Raw genomic sequence first — 17,909 nt, 5'->3', positions numbered from 1 at the left:
TAAAGATATTCATTCATTCATTCGTCGTCCAATCCTTGCATTCAGGGCCCGGTTGTTCAAATGGTGATTAACTAAATCACTTTATTAGTGAGATTTTCTTTTCTCGTTTGCTGCTATGAGATAGTCCAGGGGTGTAGAGATGGTATGTGATCGGAACCCCTGGAGTATCGAGGATGACCTGGACCCATTAACTCATGAGATTCTTTTTCTGAAATCACGGTGACATGCATTTGACAAGATTTTCCGACATAAACAAATAAAAAATAAATCAATGATTTAGTTATACGTATATACTATATCTAGACATTGTGTTGAAGACAATGCCATGTTCGTGTGTCTTATTTAAAAATATTGTACCATAATGTGGTTTATACATGTCAATTATGTTTTAATTGTTCATTGTTCTAGTATTAGCGCACATCACTAAAAAACTAATTTCCCCTTCTTTAGGGATTAAATATGAAGTCTTAATTAACGACTTTAATATGTCGCTGTATGTCACCACAATAATGATAATAACAGACGTTAAACTTGAATACATATTGAGCTTAGCAGTTCGTCTCACACATGGTCAAGATAATATAAAATAAACAATATATGCAGTAAAACAATGATTTCACTATTCAGCTTCAAAACAATTAAAGACAGGGTGATGCTGGAAGAATAAAAAAAAGTTTCCTATTGTTTCAATAATATCATATCTACAACAGGGTACCAAAGGGACAAAATACAGCTTCAGAGCTAAACAGCTGTAACAAGAAACTATTCATGTACGGTCGACAGACGATTTGAACATCCTTTCATTGGATTGGCTAAAACACCAATGACATTAAAAATTCAATTCGCATAAGTAAACAAAAAAAAAAAAAAAAAAAAAAAAAAAAAAAAAAAAAAAAATCTCCAGGTCTAGATAAACTTCTAAATGAATAAGAAGATATTAATTTCATGTTATCCACTTTTTACAGAGGAAACATTTTGACTTTAAAGTTATTAATTAATGCAAATGATGATAGCTTCAAACAAAACGATAAAGCAAATCATTCGTGAATCAATAACAAACGATATTGAAAATGACATTGAGAAGTTATTAAACAAGAGCTGTTGGAGAACAGCAAAGCTCGCCTATTCAGAAGAAGTTGATGTTCAAGTATTTACTATTTAAACATGGAAATATGACAAATTAACAGACTCAAAACCCCCCTAAAGGGCCCCAAATTGGTTGTATTATCACGTTCAGCATCCATACACATTAGGAAAATAAAATCATAAACATTTATGATGACTTAAGATTAAACAATAGACAAAATAGAAACTTGCTCAAAAACTTTAACATGGAAATATGACAAATTAACAGACTCAAAAAACCCCTAAAGGGCCCCAAATTGGTTGTATTATCATGTTCAGCATCCATACACATTAGGAAAATAAAATCATAAACATTTATGATGACTTAAGCTTAAACAATTGACGAAACAGAAACTTGCTCAAAAACTTTAACGTAAAATGGGACGCCAACGTTGACGCCGACGCCGACACCAACGCCGGGGTGACAACATTAGCTCCCCCTATTCTTCGAATAGGCGAGCTAAAAATGAAGATACGATTAGTCTCAAATTGCAGGATACACTGCATGTAGAAAAAAAGGTTATATAAAGAAGGATGATAAGATAATAAAGCACATGCATACTATTAGATACTAGGTGATACTAAGTGTGTTTGCTTATTGCAGAGTTATCTGCCCTTGCGGGTATGTACTGATTGTGACATCGCGTGTTTGTGAACGTTAAGGCGTACTTTTATAAGAAAAAACAGTTGGCAACAGTTGATTTGTTGGACCCGAAGACAAACTGTTGAGAGATTGTTTGGGGGTCCAACAAATCATCTGTTAACCGAAAACCCAGTCAATAACTGTTTTGTGTTCTCCATAGATCCCAAACAATGCATTAAAGCCACATGATCCGTATCTTTCAGGGTCCATAAAACAATGACAAGATATGGTGTAATAGCCTTAAAAAGTTATGAACTTTCCCCAAATTACAAGTCTAGAAAGTTAAGAGGTCCAAAGATATAAATATACAAAATTTTATTTTAGACTTATGCGCGGTCCGACAGAAAGTCAAAAGTTAACGCCTCCAAAGCTTAGAAATGCTACTTTGCGCATGTCCGGAAATAAAAGTTGTTTACCGCAATGGAGCGAGCTTTGCAGTGAAAGCTCGCCGGCTTGGAATCAACTGCTGATTCGAAGTGAATAAGGAAATTATTTAAACTAAGAAATGTTGTGAATTACTGAGAATATTATATGGAAACGAATTCGAGCTATGACAACAACTATGATTTGTGAATGATCTACCAAAACCACATAAACTGAAGTTCTCTTCGTCTCTATAAGGTGAGTGGGGCCCCGAAGGGGGAACAGTTATATTCTATAAGTGTTTGGTCGCTTTTTGGTACCATAGTAAAATAGAGATTAGAAATCAGGAAAAGTGTTGATAAATTGGGGAACATATAACATATTTAATCATGGATTACAACAGAAGCATTTATACGCGTTTCCTTAAAAGATGATCGCATTCTTCAGTGTTATACATGTACGATATACATGTAGCTACTGTTACAGGCTTACAGCGTCAGGAGTGTGATATTTTTCCGATATCTATTTGTATATTTATGTATATCAGTGATATATATCCTTTTACTGTATGCTATGGATGTTACTGTATTAAAGAAGCCACTTTCAAACTTACTTCATCAGTGCTCGTGTGTGTAAGATTGTATTTTTTTAGACTTACAGTCACTTAGTCACGTACTCGTTATCCTATCTGCTGGTCTTAATTATATAAAATTGACACCAATACATCATAAGTGGTGTAAATAAAGAATAGTAATTGACTTTTTAAAATATGAATAATATATTATGTCCAATACAGTTAGGCTACATAAATTCTGGCACTAATTAGTACCATTATTCTTCACATGAAAATGTAATTCAAGAAATGACTAAGTATCTAGTGAGGTTTAACTTTTGAATAATTTATATGGGACAAGGATGTAATTCCAATTTATGAACAATAAACCAATTAAAATAATATATGTCAGTTGTCTGAGTTGTTTAATTATGTAGTGTTCATTTTAGAAATGTTCAAATACAGAAAATAAATAGCAAACAAGACTGGAGCTAGATCAAAGGTTATTTGGGTCAAAAGTCAGTGTCAAATCTCAAGATTTTGGCTCTATAAATATACATATATATTCCTATGTGTAATAAAAAAAATCGTTGTTGTGTAATACACAGATTGCACATTTATATAAGAATATCCATATATCTGTAGAGACAATAGCCTGTGATGCATGTTGTTAAATTGCATTATTCATTATTGACTATTTTAAGTTGCAAAGTTTTGATTGAATTAGAAAGGAATGGACTAACAATAACTTCTAATTAGTCCAGGTCAATCAAGGTCTACATGTACAAGCTCTTAGCAACTTCACTTAGTGTTTGGAGCAAGATCACACTAAAGGAATTAGGATTGCTTGAATATATAAAAATAAACTAACAAAATACAACTAATAAAGTTAGATTTTCCACCGGGTTAGACTACATACATACTAAAAAATGAATTTTACTGCAATTACTCTGATGACATGAGAATCACATGCTATGGTCAGCTTATTTACTACTGGATGCTATTTTGAACTCCAGTCATTTTTTAATTGACTTAAAATTCAATGCACAATATGTGTACATGTACACTATACAATGTATATGAATGTGCTATTTGTGCATGAATATGATTGTATAAGAAACACCTATGTCTTTCATTATACGTGTTTTTGATTCATTTGATTCAGAGACAAATTCACGGCTGGACATCATATTATATGGTAGCTATATGGTTCATTGCCAAGCTATCATGTACATATACATGTACATCACAAATTTAACCAAGGGAGCTGTCTTCATTATCTACACAGAAAATATATACCTCCGTGAAGTTGATTCCTAGTTCCCAGTTCCTTATTCCATTACTTATTCGATTCCCTGATTACTTATTCGATTCCCTGATTACTTATTCGATTTCTAGATACTAATTAACATCAGAAATGGTTCAAAATGCATTATTATGCATCACAATTATCTATTTGACCAATTACTCATTAAGGGGAGGAAACATAAGGGTGGGACTTCATAAAGTTATGGTAAATACTGGGTGTCGCATAGGTCATGTTACCCATTGAAATGACATACATGGTCAAAAGACATGTATATGAATCCATTTACTCCAAAGTGTTGTATGAATAATACATGTATAAAGGAATAATTTGATTCTGCTAAAAAGCGTTGACGTCATAATGACGTCACACATTTGGGACAGTGGCATGTCAAGAGGACGATATACAGGTAATGAAACATGTTCCATCCTTTGGAAGACGTAGTGATTTTGGTTCTTTAATGTCCCATTTCTCAACAAATCAAATAATTTCTAAGTGAGTATTATCAGAATTACATAACGTAATCACCAACACCAGAAAACGTCCATATATATATATATATTAGGCATCAGAACAACTCTTCGATACCAGTGTTCTTAAGATGCTCAAATGTCAGTGGTAATGTTGTTTTGACTGCATTTTCTGCTTTTTATTGAAGATTCCATGTATTATTTTGTTTTTATGAAGGAAAAGAACATTTTAATTCCAGGCAGTTTACAAATGGAATCTCTTCGTGCTTCACGTTCTGTATCAAACAAACTAGAACACTTTGAGAGAGTATCATAGTTTTTGGGACACCCTGTATCACATAATGAAAATTGGCTTTACCGTGGGCCTTGACGGTCATCTGACTACTGACACAATTCAACATTGTCAAAAATACATTAGTGGCAAACAATTAAGGCAATACAAGGAACTCTTTAGTAAGTTTCTGATATATTTGACGAATGTGACCTTGAATGAAAATCAAGGTAATTCATTTGAACAAACTTGTAGCCCTTCATGCTAGCATATGACAGACCCAATATCAGGTCCCTAGGGCTTTTAGTTATTCACATGGTGTTGTTTAAAGATTTGATCATTTTGACCTATATAACCTGGAATAAAAGTCAAGGTCATTTATTTGAACACACTTGGTAACCCTTCGCCCCAGCATGTTTCAGGCCAAATACCAATACCCTAAGCCGTTTGATTATTGAGAAGAAGTCGTTTGAATATAACGTTTACGCACGGCGGTTGGCGATGGACAGAGTGTGATGAATATGTAATCCTGACCCTTCCGGACACAAGGCAATAAGATCATCAGAATGGGAGAACAGCGACCGGAGGTAAAAGTCAGAGAAATTAAGAAGAGCCAACGAAGCCGCAAGGATAAATAACCTCAACAGCCCCCACCTTGCAAATTCATCAAAACTCTAGACTGATCATTACTGCCTATAAACAATCTTCATTAACTGACATATCCATCAGAAGATAAACTGGAGATATCCTGATGAACCTGGTTAATGGGCAAGCATGGACGAGATCGAGTACATCGCCCTCTGGTTTTATCACTTTTATCAAAACTCCAGGAAATTGATTCTTTGCCGAAAAACAGGATTAGTAAGAAGGGTAACAGCGGAGCTATATCTGGCCCAACAGAGGCACGAAGAGTGAATAGACAATGCATGGATATCACTCCTCCTGCGGCCTGATGCAAGAGAATGCAGAAAGATAGTCTTAAAAGATAATACTTTATGGAAATAGACACCAAATGCATAAGGGAGCCCTTTCAATGACTAACACAAAGGCTAGGATCGAGCTGACATTTCCGAGTAAAACCTGCCTGAGCGAAGCTTCCTGCGATAGTTTTCACGCGTGACGGTAAAGGATCTCGGGACCTGAATGCATAATCAGGGACCAGGCTGGTGCAGGATATAGGTTCTGGGTGGGAGAACCAGAGGAAAATCCACCAGACACGGACAAGAGCTCCGCAAATCATGGTTGCCACAGTGGCGCTATCAGAAGGAGAGATCAAAGGTGCTCCCGAAACTTCAGTAGTACCCTGCTCACTAGGTTGAATGGAGGAAAAACATAAGCACGTATCCCTCCCGATCCAGAGATAGTGTATCCACAGCCCAAACATTTGGTCTGGTACCGGAGAAACAGGTTGGCAACTGGGTCTTCAGGGAAGTAGCGAAAAGGTCTGTTTGAGGCTCCTGTCACCCGTGACAAATGCCCTCGAAGATCGAGGGATTTAGCAGCCATTGTGTCAGAACCGTCTGGCGGCGCCTAGAGAGAATGTTCGGCAGAACATTAAACTGCAGAGATGCCCATAGCATCACAAACCACTGTGGAATGCAGAATCTTTTGAAAAGCCTGCAGAGCCAACAGAACAGCCCTCATCTCCACCCGTCGTAGTGCCCGGAAAGCTGTTTCCCAGATTGGCAATGGTCACCGGGATAAGCCCTCCACCCTATCAATCACGCATTCGTGAACAAGGTCATGGTGGGAGCTGGTTTGAACAACTGAAACCTCCCCACGGAGAACATTGTCTTTCATATTCCACCACCGAGCAATCTCTTTCACAAAATGGTTGAGAGGAAGCCAAGCCTCCCATATCTGATGGTAGGGACCCAGTTCGCGAGGAGGAACATCTGGAGATGTCTGATGTAATGTCTCCCCAGAGAGACCACATCTACCAGAGCGTTGAGGTAACTCAGAAAACTGAGAAACCAGCGAATCTTGACGTAGGACCAGTCATGAGCAACAAGACCAGCAAGATATTTGGCCTTATCGAACTTCTCCAACGATGGAAAAGCCATACTCTGAATCGTATTGAAATGTTTTCCCCAGGAAGACAAAGCCCTGAGAAGGGCAAAAAGGGTGTTCTGCTCACACTAGGTGGAACATGAGAGAATCGTCGAAATATACTTTCCCTGGAGTGCGTAAACCTCACGACAACCTGCAGCAGCTTGGTGAAAACCAGAGAAGTCGACATGGTCCGGAAGTGGAAAACTTTCCTGTTGCAAGTAGAACGGAATTTATGTGACGACTTCTTTCATGTTTCAAAATATTTTATTAAATCAAAAGATTTAAGTTTGACCGGGCAGCAGGCAAGGCCTGTATACGTCCCCTCCACACGATTGCATGCATGACACAAATCATGCATGTTAGTGAAAAACACACAATAGATGATGATGTACATATATTATAGAAGAAATTACCTATAGCGACATATAACATGCATAACTTTCTGTTGTATTAAACACTAAATGATAACGGTATTAATTGGTCAGTATTCAATATTCGCTTAATTTGATTTAAGTTAAACTAGATTTTGACTCTGAACTTAATCCTTCGATGTCAATCTCACTCACGACTTTCATTGTAACCAGGCAGCACTAGAATGTCCATGGTGTTTTACTTTTAAGTGCCTACCGACCACAAATATACAGATCATGAGCAATACTGAGAGAGTAAATGGTTATATATAAATACATGTCTATTCATAAAGGAAAAGAAATTAATATTTGTTTATTCGTTGCCTTCATGATTTCGCCAGTCTCTTGGTCAAGCCCCATCATAATATATGATACAGCAAAGGGGAAAGTAGGAATGGATAAAGTAAACATGCAGTTGCATTAAAAAAATATATTAATTTTACTTAAAATTTCTAAAAGCTTAAAGGTCTACCTGTTGATTCAATGTATTTCTGGGTGCATGCACACATTGCAGAATTTAGATCATAAATAAGGTGATTACTTCCCCGTTGTTGGCATGTTAATATACATCAACATTTAGGTTAAGATTCAACTTAAGATTGAGTTGGATATCTACTTGTAGGAGAGACATACAGTCAATTAAAAGTCGTCTTTCAGTTATAAATCTAGGGTAAAATAGAAAGAAGAGACAAACATCCTCAACAGAGCTGCCAAAAATACAAGATGCATTATCAATAAGATGATCTTGATATAAATCTGAGTTTAATTGACTTGCTTGGTTTCTAAGTTGGCATAAAATAATGCTAAATGATCTAGATCCACTATACAAGTATCTAAAAGCATACGTACATACTTTCTCAGCATAACTGCGTATGGTATGACGGCCTGTTGTGCCGACTGTTTGATGATAATATGGAAGTAGGCTTCTACTGAAGTGGCCCACATTGAAGCTATGATGACCGATGGAGTCTCCATTTGAAGTTAGGAAAATCAACGTGCCTGTTGAAATCACATTGATATATGACTGAACGCCATGCTCTGGACTTCTTCTGGACCAGAAATATTCTTGAATAGAATCAGCTGTTTGTGTAGTCCTCCTCGACCGCGTTCTTTAGTCTCTAAAAGTGCATTATCCGGATCCCCGGAGGAGAAAAGAAGATGCGCTTTGTCAACACGAAGGATTCCGCAAAACGGGAATGCCCAACCCCTCAACAACTACAGACAAGGCCCAAGAGTCCTCTGTGATTTCCCTCCACTCCGGAAGGAAGGCAGACAGACGACCTCCTACAGGCAGATCGGGAGGAGGAAGATCTTCCCAGGTTGGAGAATCCTTTCCTATCATGAAGCCTAGTCTTGCGGCAGAAGGACCAGAATTTGAGACTGAAGGAGCCTAGTCCTACAGAACAGACCCTTTATCTGGAATGACCAAGGAAGGGGAGTCAGAAACTCTTATTCTTATCTCCAAGAGGGCTTGGATCATTCCCATTGTTGTCCTTGAAGTAAGGCTTCCACTTCTGCTGCACAGGGGACTGGGGAGCTGAAATTTTAGCATTCTTCTTGGGTCGCGCTGATACCTGCGAGGTACTTGCCTTCAAGATCTGCATTCATTTCAAAGAAGGACAGAAGCGACCAAGTCCTCCTTCAAACCTTTATGAACAGAAGAAAGAGTCCTCCCAAAAAGAATGGACTCAGAAAAGATGAAGTCAACAAAAAGGAACGGCAAGGTTCATCGATTGCGCGGTTTTTTAAAACAGAAAAACGCCTAGCCAACAAGATCTTGGCGAGCAATAACACCTAAGGCGTGCACGGGATGGCGACCACTCCCGTAAGCGCATGTTCGACAAGAAATATATCATCCTGAATGGCAGCAAGTGCTTGGACGCGCATCCGATATGGTGTCTCCCGTCACTTGTTCTGGCACAAATATCAGAATAAAAATGTAATTAAAAATTCCATAAACAAGGAGTGTTTGAAGTGGAAGTAGGGGTTGAATGAAAGCTCACGTTTTAATAAGTGCAACATGTCTCTCTTTATCTCTTAATTTTTGAAATTTAATTCAGTGGCGTAGGAAGATGAAACGTAATGGGGGGCAAAGGTCCTCAATATTTTGTAACACCCCCCCCCCCCGCCGCCGCACCTACAGGAGGAGATTAATTCAACTCCCAACCATATATGCTTTATGTACATTTTTCATATATCATTAAATTTAATCCTTGTACACATTTATAGACAGTGGGGTCGCTGAAAGGAAATTAACGAATACGCAAATTGGCCAAATTAGCTTGTGAGCGTCGAAGGCGCGATATTTTAGTGTTTTAGGGGTCTGAGGGTGATCCCCCGGAAAAAATATTGTAATTCAGAATGGCTGAGATGAGTTTTACCAGGTATTTTGACGATTTTGCGAGCGCCCGAAAGCGCGAGATTTTTGTTTTTTGGGGGTCCGGGACCTCCCCCGGGAAAAATAGCTTTATATTTAGATTAGCTTAAATGAGTTCTGATGAATTTGCGAGCGCCCGAAAGCGCGAGATTTTGGTGTTTGTGGGGTCCGGGGGTCTCCACTGGAAAAAAATTACGATTTAGAATGGCTTAGATGAGTTTTTCGATGCATTTTGATGAGTATGCGAGCGCCCAAAGGCGCGAGAATTTGGTGTTAGGGGGTCTGGAGGTCTCCCCCGGGGAAAAAAATTACGATTTTGAATGGCTGAGATGAGTTATACGATGTATTCACACCATCGGCACATTGTTGTGTAACATAAAAAATGAATTAATTGTCTCGGTAAGACATATAAATAAATTGATCTTTTAAGATACATTTTTTTAAAATAGTACATAGAATCCCTTGATGGACATTTTTAGTCTAGTTTGTGTGTATTGAATTTTTACTATTTAAGGTTTGACATTATGTGCTTGAACGTTTTAGGAAATGCGCCGCGCAGCGGAAAATTTTCTAGAATGAAGTACGAAAATAAATGTGCAGGAGGACCCTTTCCCCCCCCCCCCCCCCCCCCCCCCCGTTTCCTACGCCCCTGCTAATTGGATTTACGTGCGAACAGCTAGTTGGATATAGGCTCGCGCGTGTATGTCCGTTCGCGAACGCTCGTCATTCTGAACACGCCACTTCAGGGAAGAGATAACTCTGTCCTGAATGTCGGCTTGTTCTGGCTCGGATATCCAACCCTCACCCACCCTATAGACAAACTGTCAGAATTCTATATAAGACACAATCTGAATGAGGAGACGGAGCAACATCGTTCTCTTGTGATGTTCCTTGCAGTCGAAAAATTATCTTATCCACTAAATCACTTATTAAATCAAAATATCAAATAGTTCATTATAATACCAACAAATACATTTTGTACCACTTTTGATATTATAAAGTAATTATGAATCTAATAAGTAATCGTGATATCGAATAAGTAATCAGGAAATCGAATAGGTAAGAGGCCTTTAATTGGCAATTAAAAGGTCAAATACATCATTATAATACATACCAATTCATTTTGAACAATTTCTGATGTTAAGTAGTAGCTAGAATTCGAATAAGTAATCAGAAAATCGAATAAGTAATCAGGGAATCGAATAGGTAATCAGGGAATATAATAAGTAATGGGCCCTTAATGAACATTTAAATGTCAAATTCATCATTCTGATGCATAATAATGAATTTTGAACCATTTCTGATGTTAATTAGTAGCTAAAAATCGAATAAGTAATCAGGGAATCGAATAAGTAATCAGGATATCGAATCAGTAATTGGCCCTCAATGAGTAATTAAAAGATCAAATTGATCATTGTGATGCATAATAATGCATTTTGAACCATTTCTGATGTTAGTTAGTGGCTAGAAATCGAATAAGTAACCAGGGAATCGAATAAGTAATGGGCCCTTAATGAGTAATTAAAAGGTCAAATAGATCATTGTGATGCATAATAATGCATTTTGAACCATTTCTGATGTTAATTAGTAGCTAGAAATCGAATAAGTAACCAGGGAATCGAATAAGTAATCAGGGAATCGAATAAGTAATGAGGGATTCGAATAAGTAATGGGCCTTTAATGAGTAATTAAAAGGTCAAATAGATCATTGTGATGCATAATAATGCATTTTGATCATTTCTGATGTTAATTAGTAGCTAGAAATCGAATAAGTAATCAGGGAATCGAATAAGTAATGGACCCTTAATGAGTAATTAAAAGGTCAAATAGATCATTGTGATGCATAATAATGCATTTTGAACCATTTCTGATGTTAATTAGTAGCTAGAAATCGAATAAGTAACCAGGGAATCGAATAAGTAATCAGGGAATCGAATAAGTAATGAGGGATTCGAATAAGTAATGTGCCCTTAATGAGTAATTAAAAGGTCAAATAGATCATTGTGATGCATAATAATGCATTTTGAACCATTTCTGATGTTAATTAGTAGCTAGAAATCGAATAAGTAACCAGGGAATCGAATAAGTAATCAGGGAATTGAATAAGTAATGAGGGATTCGAATAAGTAATGGGCCCTTAATGAGTAATTAAAAGGTAAAATAGATCATTGTGATGCATAATAATGCATTTTGAACCATTTCTGATGTTATTTAGTAGCTAAAAATCGAATAAGTAATCAGGGAATCGAATAAGTAATCAGGATATCGAATCAGTAATTGGCCCTCAATGAGTAATTAAAAGATCAAATTGATCATTGTGATGCATAATAATGCATTTTGAACCATTTCTGATGTTAGTTAGTGGCTAGAAATCGAATAAGTAACCAGGGAATCGAATAAGTAATCAGGGAATATAATAAGTAATGGGCCCTTAATGAGTAATTAAAAGGTCAAATAGATCCTTGTGATGCATAATAATGCATTTTGAACCATTTCTGATGTTAATTAGTAGCTAGAAATCGAATAAGTAATCAGGGAATCGAATAAGTAATCAGGGAATCGAATAAGTAATGAGGGATTCGAATAAGTAATGGGCCCTTAATGAGTAATTAAAAGGTCAAATAGATCATTGTGATACATAATAATGCATTTTGATCATTTCTGATGTTAATTAGTAGCTAGAAATCGAATAAGTAATCAGGGAATCGAATAAGTAATCAGGGAATCGAATAAGTAATGGGCCCTTAATGAGTAATTAAAAGGTCAAATAGATCATTGTGATGCATAATAATGCATTTTGAACCATTTCTGATGTTAATTAGTAGCTAGAAATCGAATAAGTAACCAGGGAATCGAATAAGTAATCAGGGAATCGAATAAGTAATGAGGGATTCGAATAAGTAATGGGCCCTTAATGAGTAATTAAAAGGTCAAATAGATCATTGTGATGCATAATAATGCATTTTGATCATTTCTGATGTTAATTAGTAGCTAGAAATCGAATAAGTAATCAGAGAATCGAATAAGTAATCAGGGAATCGAATAAGTAATGGAATAAGGAACTGGGAACTAGGAATCAACTTCACGGAGGTAAAATATATACATAATTGCATGTTAGACATTCAGAACTTTTAACACACATTAAACCGCCTTATTGCAACTTCAACCCCATTCTTTCTTTTAATTTTTTTTTAATTTTCTGTAATCCTTGAAATCATATAACCAAATGTTTATAGTTTCACCAAAAATTTATCATCATGTTTTTAACGAATTGGAGCTTTTTCAACATAAATATCAGAAATATACATACAATAACATGTATTAAGTTTTATACTCTTTTATGGCGGTACATGTTGATTTTTAACTAATAGATAAGTATGTATACATGTATACACATATGACATTGAACAAAAATGCATATTATGTCAAGTTTGGTCTCCGTGCTTATTTTACTTGATTTATTTTCATATTTCATTTGGACCTTTATAAAACAAGTTATATGGTTATCCAAGGCAAGTCAAATATCGTCTGAGATTTTTATTTTAAAAAATATCACCAGAGATTTACATGTAGATAACCATTTTCGTCTCTATATAGTACGATGTGTCTTGTCTATTTCATTATCTATCAATACCAATATTTATATATCTGGTACATTTTTGTACAATTTATTATCTTGTCTAGTACGATGTATAGTATCGCAACACGTATTTTATACGAAGTTTAAAAACCGTTCCCACAAAAATCCCTCCGGTGGCCCCCGGAAATTAGGCAAAGCATAGTCAACCGATCGCCGTATTGTAAACACTCAAAATGACCGAATGGGAATATTGTTTACACGAGGATAATGTATTTATATTGTTCTGGAGGACTCTTTAACTTCATCACATAACAAAACATTCACTTGTTCATGATAAGTAACAAGTTTTTCCGTAGAAGTTCCTGCTAACATGAACGACACACTTTTGACTGGGCACGCCATATCGTTTGGTCTGGAAAGTCACGTGATCGTCTACGATTGAAAATGCATATTCAAACACTCTGGATATCGAATTTTAAATCAGTAATTTCTTTTGAACTCGGGACTTTTTGGGTGTGTAATTAAGGGAAAGTTGATAACTTTTTATAATATATGTACCCTAATTTTCTTTTGTTGATTTACTGACCCTTTTATTCTATTATGCGGCTTTAACGTCACGAATTTTAGGTGTGAAGTCACCCCGGTCCAACAGCGCATTTTAACAGTCGATTTTTATAGTTCTTTGGACCGCTCGATGGAACAGTTCATTTATTTGCATTTTTGTCGATAAAGTTTATATAGAAACGAGTGTATAGGGGTATAACATAGTCTCTTGTACTAAAAGTCTAAAGGTTTTTTTACTCAGTCTCAGGACAGAGTTGCTGGCAATTCAAGAGAAATTGAATAAAAGATTAGAAAGCTTAGAACCCAAACTTTGTCAGTACAACTACCCATAAAAAAGGTAACTTTGTAATATACCAAGACAAAATTATGTTACATTGCACAATTTATTATAGTGTTAATAAATAGGCGGATGTGAAAGCATAACTAATTTACCGACAGACTGGATTCTTGATTGTACTACTTTCGCCTTTTCTTTAACTTTCTGACTGTCGACATTGAGTAAGGCAATGATACTGTTGGCTATGGTTTCATTGTTCTGAAAAGTTTAAATTATTATGAAGTCGAAATTAATTAAACATGAGAATGATAAAATGACTACACTTTTTTAATTGAATCGAACATTCTGCTGTTATAATTTAGTATCGGTCATATTTTTTTTTAATTTAAAAATCAAACTTGTAATGACAATTATCATCAAAAAGGCATAAATGTTAAATATTGTGTAACGAAAATCAATAAATTATTGGTTTAAATCATTGTCTAAATTGGCTCGGTCAAATTATGAAATACCAGTATACTAGTACTACTATCAAACTTCAAGTTCTGTACCGCACCAGAAGATCCATCAGCTGGCCGATGTCGAAAAAAAAATTGGGGAAAAAAATCACATGTCTCTGCTTACATGATTGTAAATTTATTTGGTAATCAAATATTTTTTAAAGCGCGGCGCTTAGCCGTATTAGTCCGATATTTAATACACAAACCAGATTAAATGTCTGACAAGCGACAAATGAATCTTTTCTCTACTTTTCAAGCTTCAACTATCAAAATCCAAGATGGTGGCCTCTCAGCCATCTTGTTAACCGATCGATCTCAAGATACAAAATGCCTACATATGGAATTTGAGAATGATCCCTTCAGTACTTTCTGAGAAATAGTGGTAACAAACTTCAACTACCAAAATCCAAGATAGCTGCCGGGCGACCATCTTGTCGACTGATCGGTCCAAAAACGCAATATGCACATCTACTGCCCTAGGGGAACATAAATATGAAATTTGAGAATAATTTATTCAGTTCTTTCTGAGAAACAGCGATAACAAGAATTGTTAACGGACGAACGGACGGGTGACGGACCACGGACAAAAAGCGATTTAAATAGCCCACCATCTGAAAGAGAAATTATCGATGTAAATGGGGCTAGGTGGTGGGTGATTGAGGTGTATTGGTCGTGGCAGTGGTTGACGGAGTTTTGCTAACTGATAAAGAATAGGATCGAAAACTCATTAGTTTTTTGTATCAACAAATGCAAGTCAACACATGCCATAGATAAATTAGAGTTTATGTAAGTGACTGGAAATTCTATTAGGCCAAAAAATATGTTTGTATAGAGTTACACTGAAACAAATAGGGTCGGGAGGATTTTTTCCCTCTTTTTTAAAGTGTTATTCACTCTAAAATGATAGCCGGAACCAACCGTCAAAATTCCGACTTTTTAATTTTTTTCGTAGAAAATTGGAAAACAAAATTAGGGTCGGGGGTAAAAAATAAGATCGGTCGGGTAACCTTAAACAGACATATTTTTTTGGCCTTATGACGCTGTACATAGAATTGAAATGAAGTCTGTACATAGAATTGAATTTTCATATAGACAAGCAACATTTTCAATTCAATAAGTCAACAGGGATTTAAAAAAAACCGGGTAAATTATTCAATAGATGTTGTTTTTCTTCTCATGAAGACAACATTAGATTTGGCTAGAATCTACTCATCCAGTGATATGCATATACCTGTAAATATTAAGTTACCCACATTTTAATTTCAGTCACCCTCTACATCGTCGATTTTGTGGTACCTGATAATGATAGTGATATATACCTAAAATAAAGCATCAGGCATCAGTATCTATGAATTTTTAGTATACAAAATCGACGTCAGCCATGTTTATGGAGCGTAACTACAGTTACCGGCTTCCAGTTCTGTGTAGTGATATCCATCCTCGATACTCCAGGGGTTATTATCACTATCGTATATCAAATACAGGAATATGTCATAACACACTGAGGGCAACAGAAGACACGTGTAATTTGGTCCTTTGGTGTACATCAAAAGAGTTGAATAACACTGGGTGACTGTGTGGCTTTGAAGATGGACGTTGCTCTCCCTGTAATCTTCAAAAGAAGGCTATGTAGGCCTGTGATTGGTCAGTTTTTTCCTTTATTTTGAACTGCCTCTTGTGTTATTATGAAATAGTCCAAGGTTGTATATAATGTCGATGATAGTAACCCCTGGAGTGTCGAGGATGAGTGATATCTGGTGCATTGATTCATAATAATAAAGTATATAAATCAATGAAAAAGAAATTAAAATATTAAGATACTAGTAATAGTTTGCCTACCTTCAGAGCCCGTTTTGCAAACGTCGAATGACATAAACGATCGATGAGGCGTAACGTTGACATAGTTTCTTCTTCAAGCGTCACGTTTGTTAGATCTGCATTGACGCAGCTTTTTGTCACATCCTCGATATGTTTGATAATTCCCTTATCAAAAATCATTTTTCGGTTTTCTTCTAGGACACATAAGCCATCCAGAGTATCAAACAGTTCCAAAACCTCAGTGTAGTAACCGCTTGCTCTGTCAATAGTGACGTTATGCCCAGTATTTGGAATGGCCTTTTTGAGCAGATCTATTATATAGGCTAGGAAATCCTCGTCTATCCTGAGATGGCGCACGTCTTCCTCTTTGACCATGTGTGCTAAAGCCATATAAGCTGCTAGCTGTATTTCTGTCCAAAAGTAATTTAACTCCATAAACATCTAGGTATATTCAAACAAAGCAAACTATTTTCAGGGAACAATCAGCAGGGGTGGATCCAGAGGAAGTTGAAAGGGTGGGGGCAAAACGTAATTTTATACTGCGGCAGATAGCTTCACCAGTTATTGAAACAAAATCGCACGACCTTAGATAGTACTGCCACTCTGGGACATTTAAGGGCGACCTCTCGTGTATGCAATTTATTGTGAGTGTGAATGCTGTTTTGGAAGGCTGAGGTATATTCCTGGAACTCTTGCCTTTTTATAGTGCCATATCACAAAAGTACCTCGCCGAAGACACCAGGAAACACCACACACGGTCATATTATAATGACAAACGGGTAAATCAGTCGTCTCTGCATTTCCTTTATGTTATTTGGTAAGCAGGAACGGAACTTTCTATGGTTTAAATCTGCCATGGGACAGAACTGACAGCCTTCCTAACAACGGCAAGCTTTCAACTTAAGACAAAAGTGAGAATAAACTTCTTTATCAACTAACCACAGAATACAGTTGTTAAATGACATTTTAATTATTACATCACGGTGTAGAGGAAGGACTACCTTCTATCTTTCGTGGCTGCAAAATTTCGCGATTTCAAAACATATTCGTGGTGATTAATTTTCGTGGTTTAAAATTAATTCAATGTTATTGTGGAAAATGTTATTTCGCGAAGACCTTGATCGCGAAATTCGCGAAAATGAATCGCGCGCAAAAGTAACAGTAATGCAATAAAAGATGACGTACGTCACAAGGGATCGATAAGATACATGTTGAAAACGTTACTTACTGTTAGAAGATGTTTTTCGGAGCATAGACGAAATTGTGTATACTCCTCCGAATTCGTATAATCGCTCCTTCTTCACGCCTGACCGAGCGCACTGTTGAATCACGTCTAATGACGAGAATATCAGATAATTCCCATCCTGTAACAAGGTTATCAATATAAACATGTCAAAACATCCAAAATTATTATTATCAAATAAACTATATCGTATGTTGGTTTTTTTTCAAAAGGATTTTAATGATAACGATGATACAAAAATTTCATGATAATCAGCACATTCAGATCCTACAGTTGATACTATCAAGGACAATATGAAAATATTGATAATTCGAGGCGATTAAAACCCAAACTTAAAATAGTTTAAAGAAACCAAGT

The 17,909-nt window shown here is 36.3% G+C and overlaps 1 protein-coding gene across 1 annotated transcript in view; it reads right to left on the bottom strand.

Moving 5' to 3' along the window:
- Positions 1-17,909, bottom strand: part of LOC138326207 (uncharacterized) — a 37,120-nt gene that overhangs the window by 13,880 nt on the left and 5,331 nt on the right. The window contains exons 5-7 of the mRNA XM_069272333.1: positions 17,538-17,673; positions 16,331-16,719; positions 14,147-14,249 (exon numbers count right to left, since the gene is read on the bottom strand). Of these exons, the coding sequence (XP_069128434.1) occupies positions 14,147-14,249; positions 16,331-16,719; positions 17,538-17,673 (628 nt within the window). The remainder of the gene's footprint in view (positions 1-14,146; positions 14,250-16,330; positions 16,720-17,537; positions 17,674-17,909) is intronic.

Source organism: Argopecten irradians, chromosome 6 (genome assembly GCF_041381155.1).
Source record: "Argopecten irradians isolate NY chromosome 6, Ai_NY, whole genome shotgun sequence".
NCBI classification, from domain to species: domain Eukaryota; kingdom Metazoa; phylum Mollusca; class Bivalvia; order Pectinida; family Pectinidae; genus Argopecten; species Argopecten irradians.
This window is presented reverse-complemented; position numbering and strand designations above follow the sequence as displayed.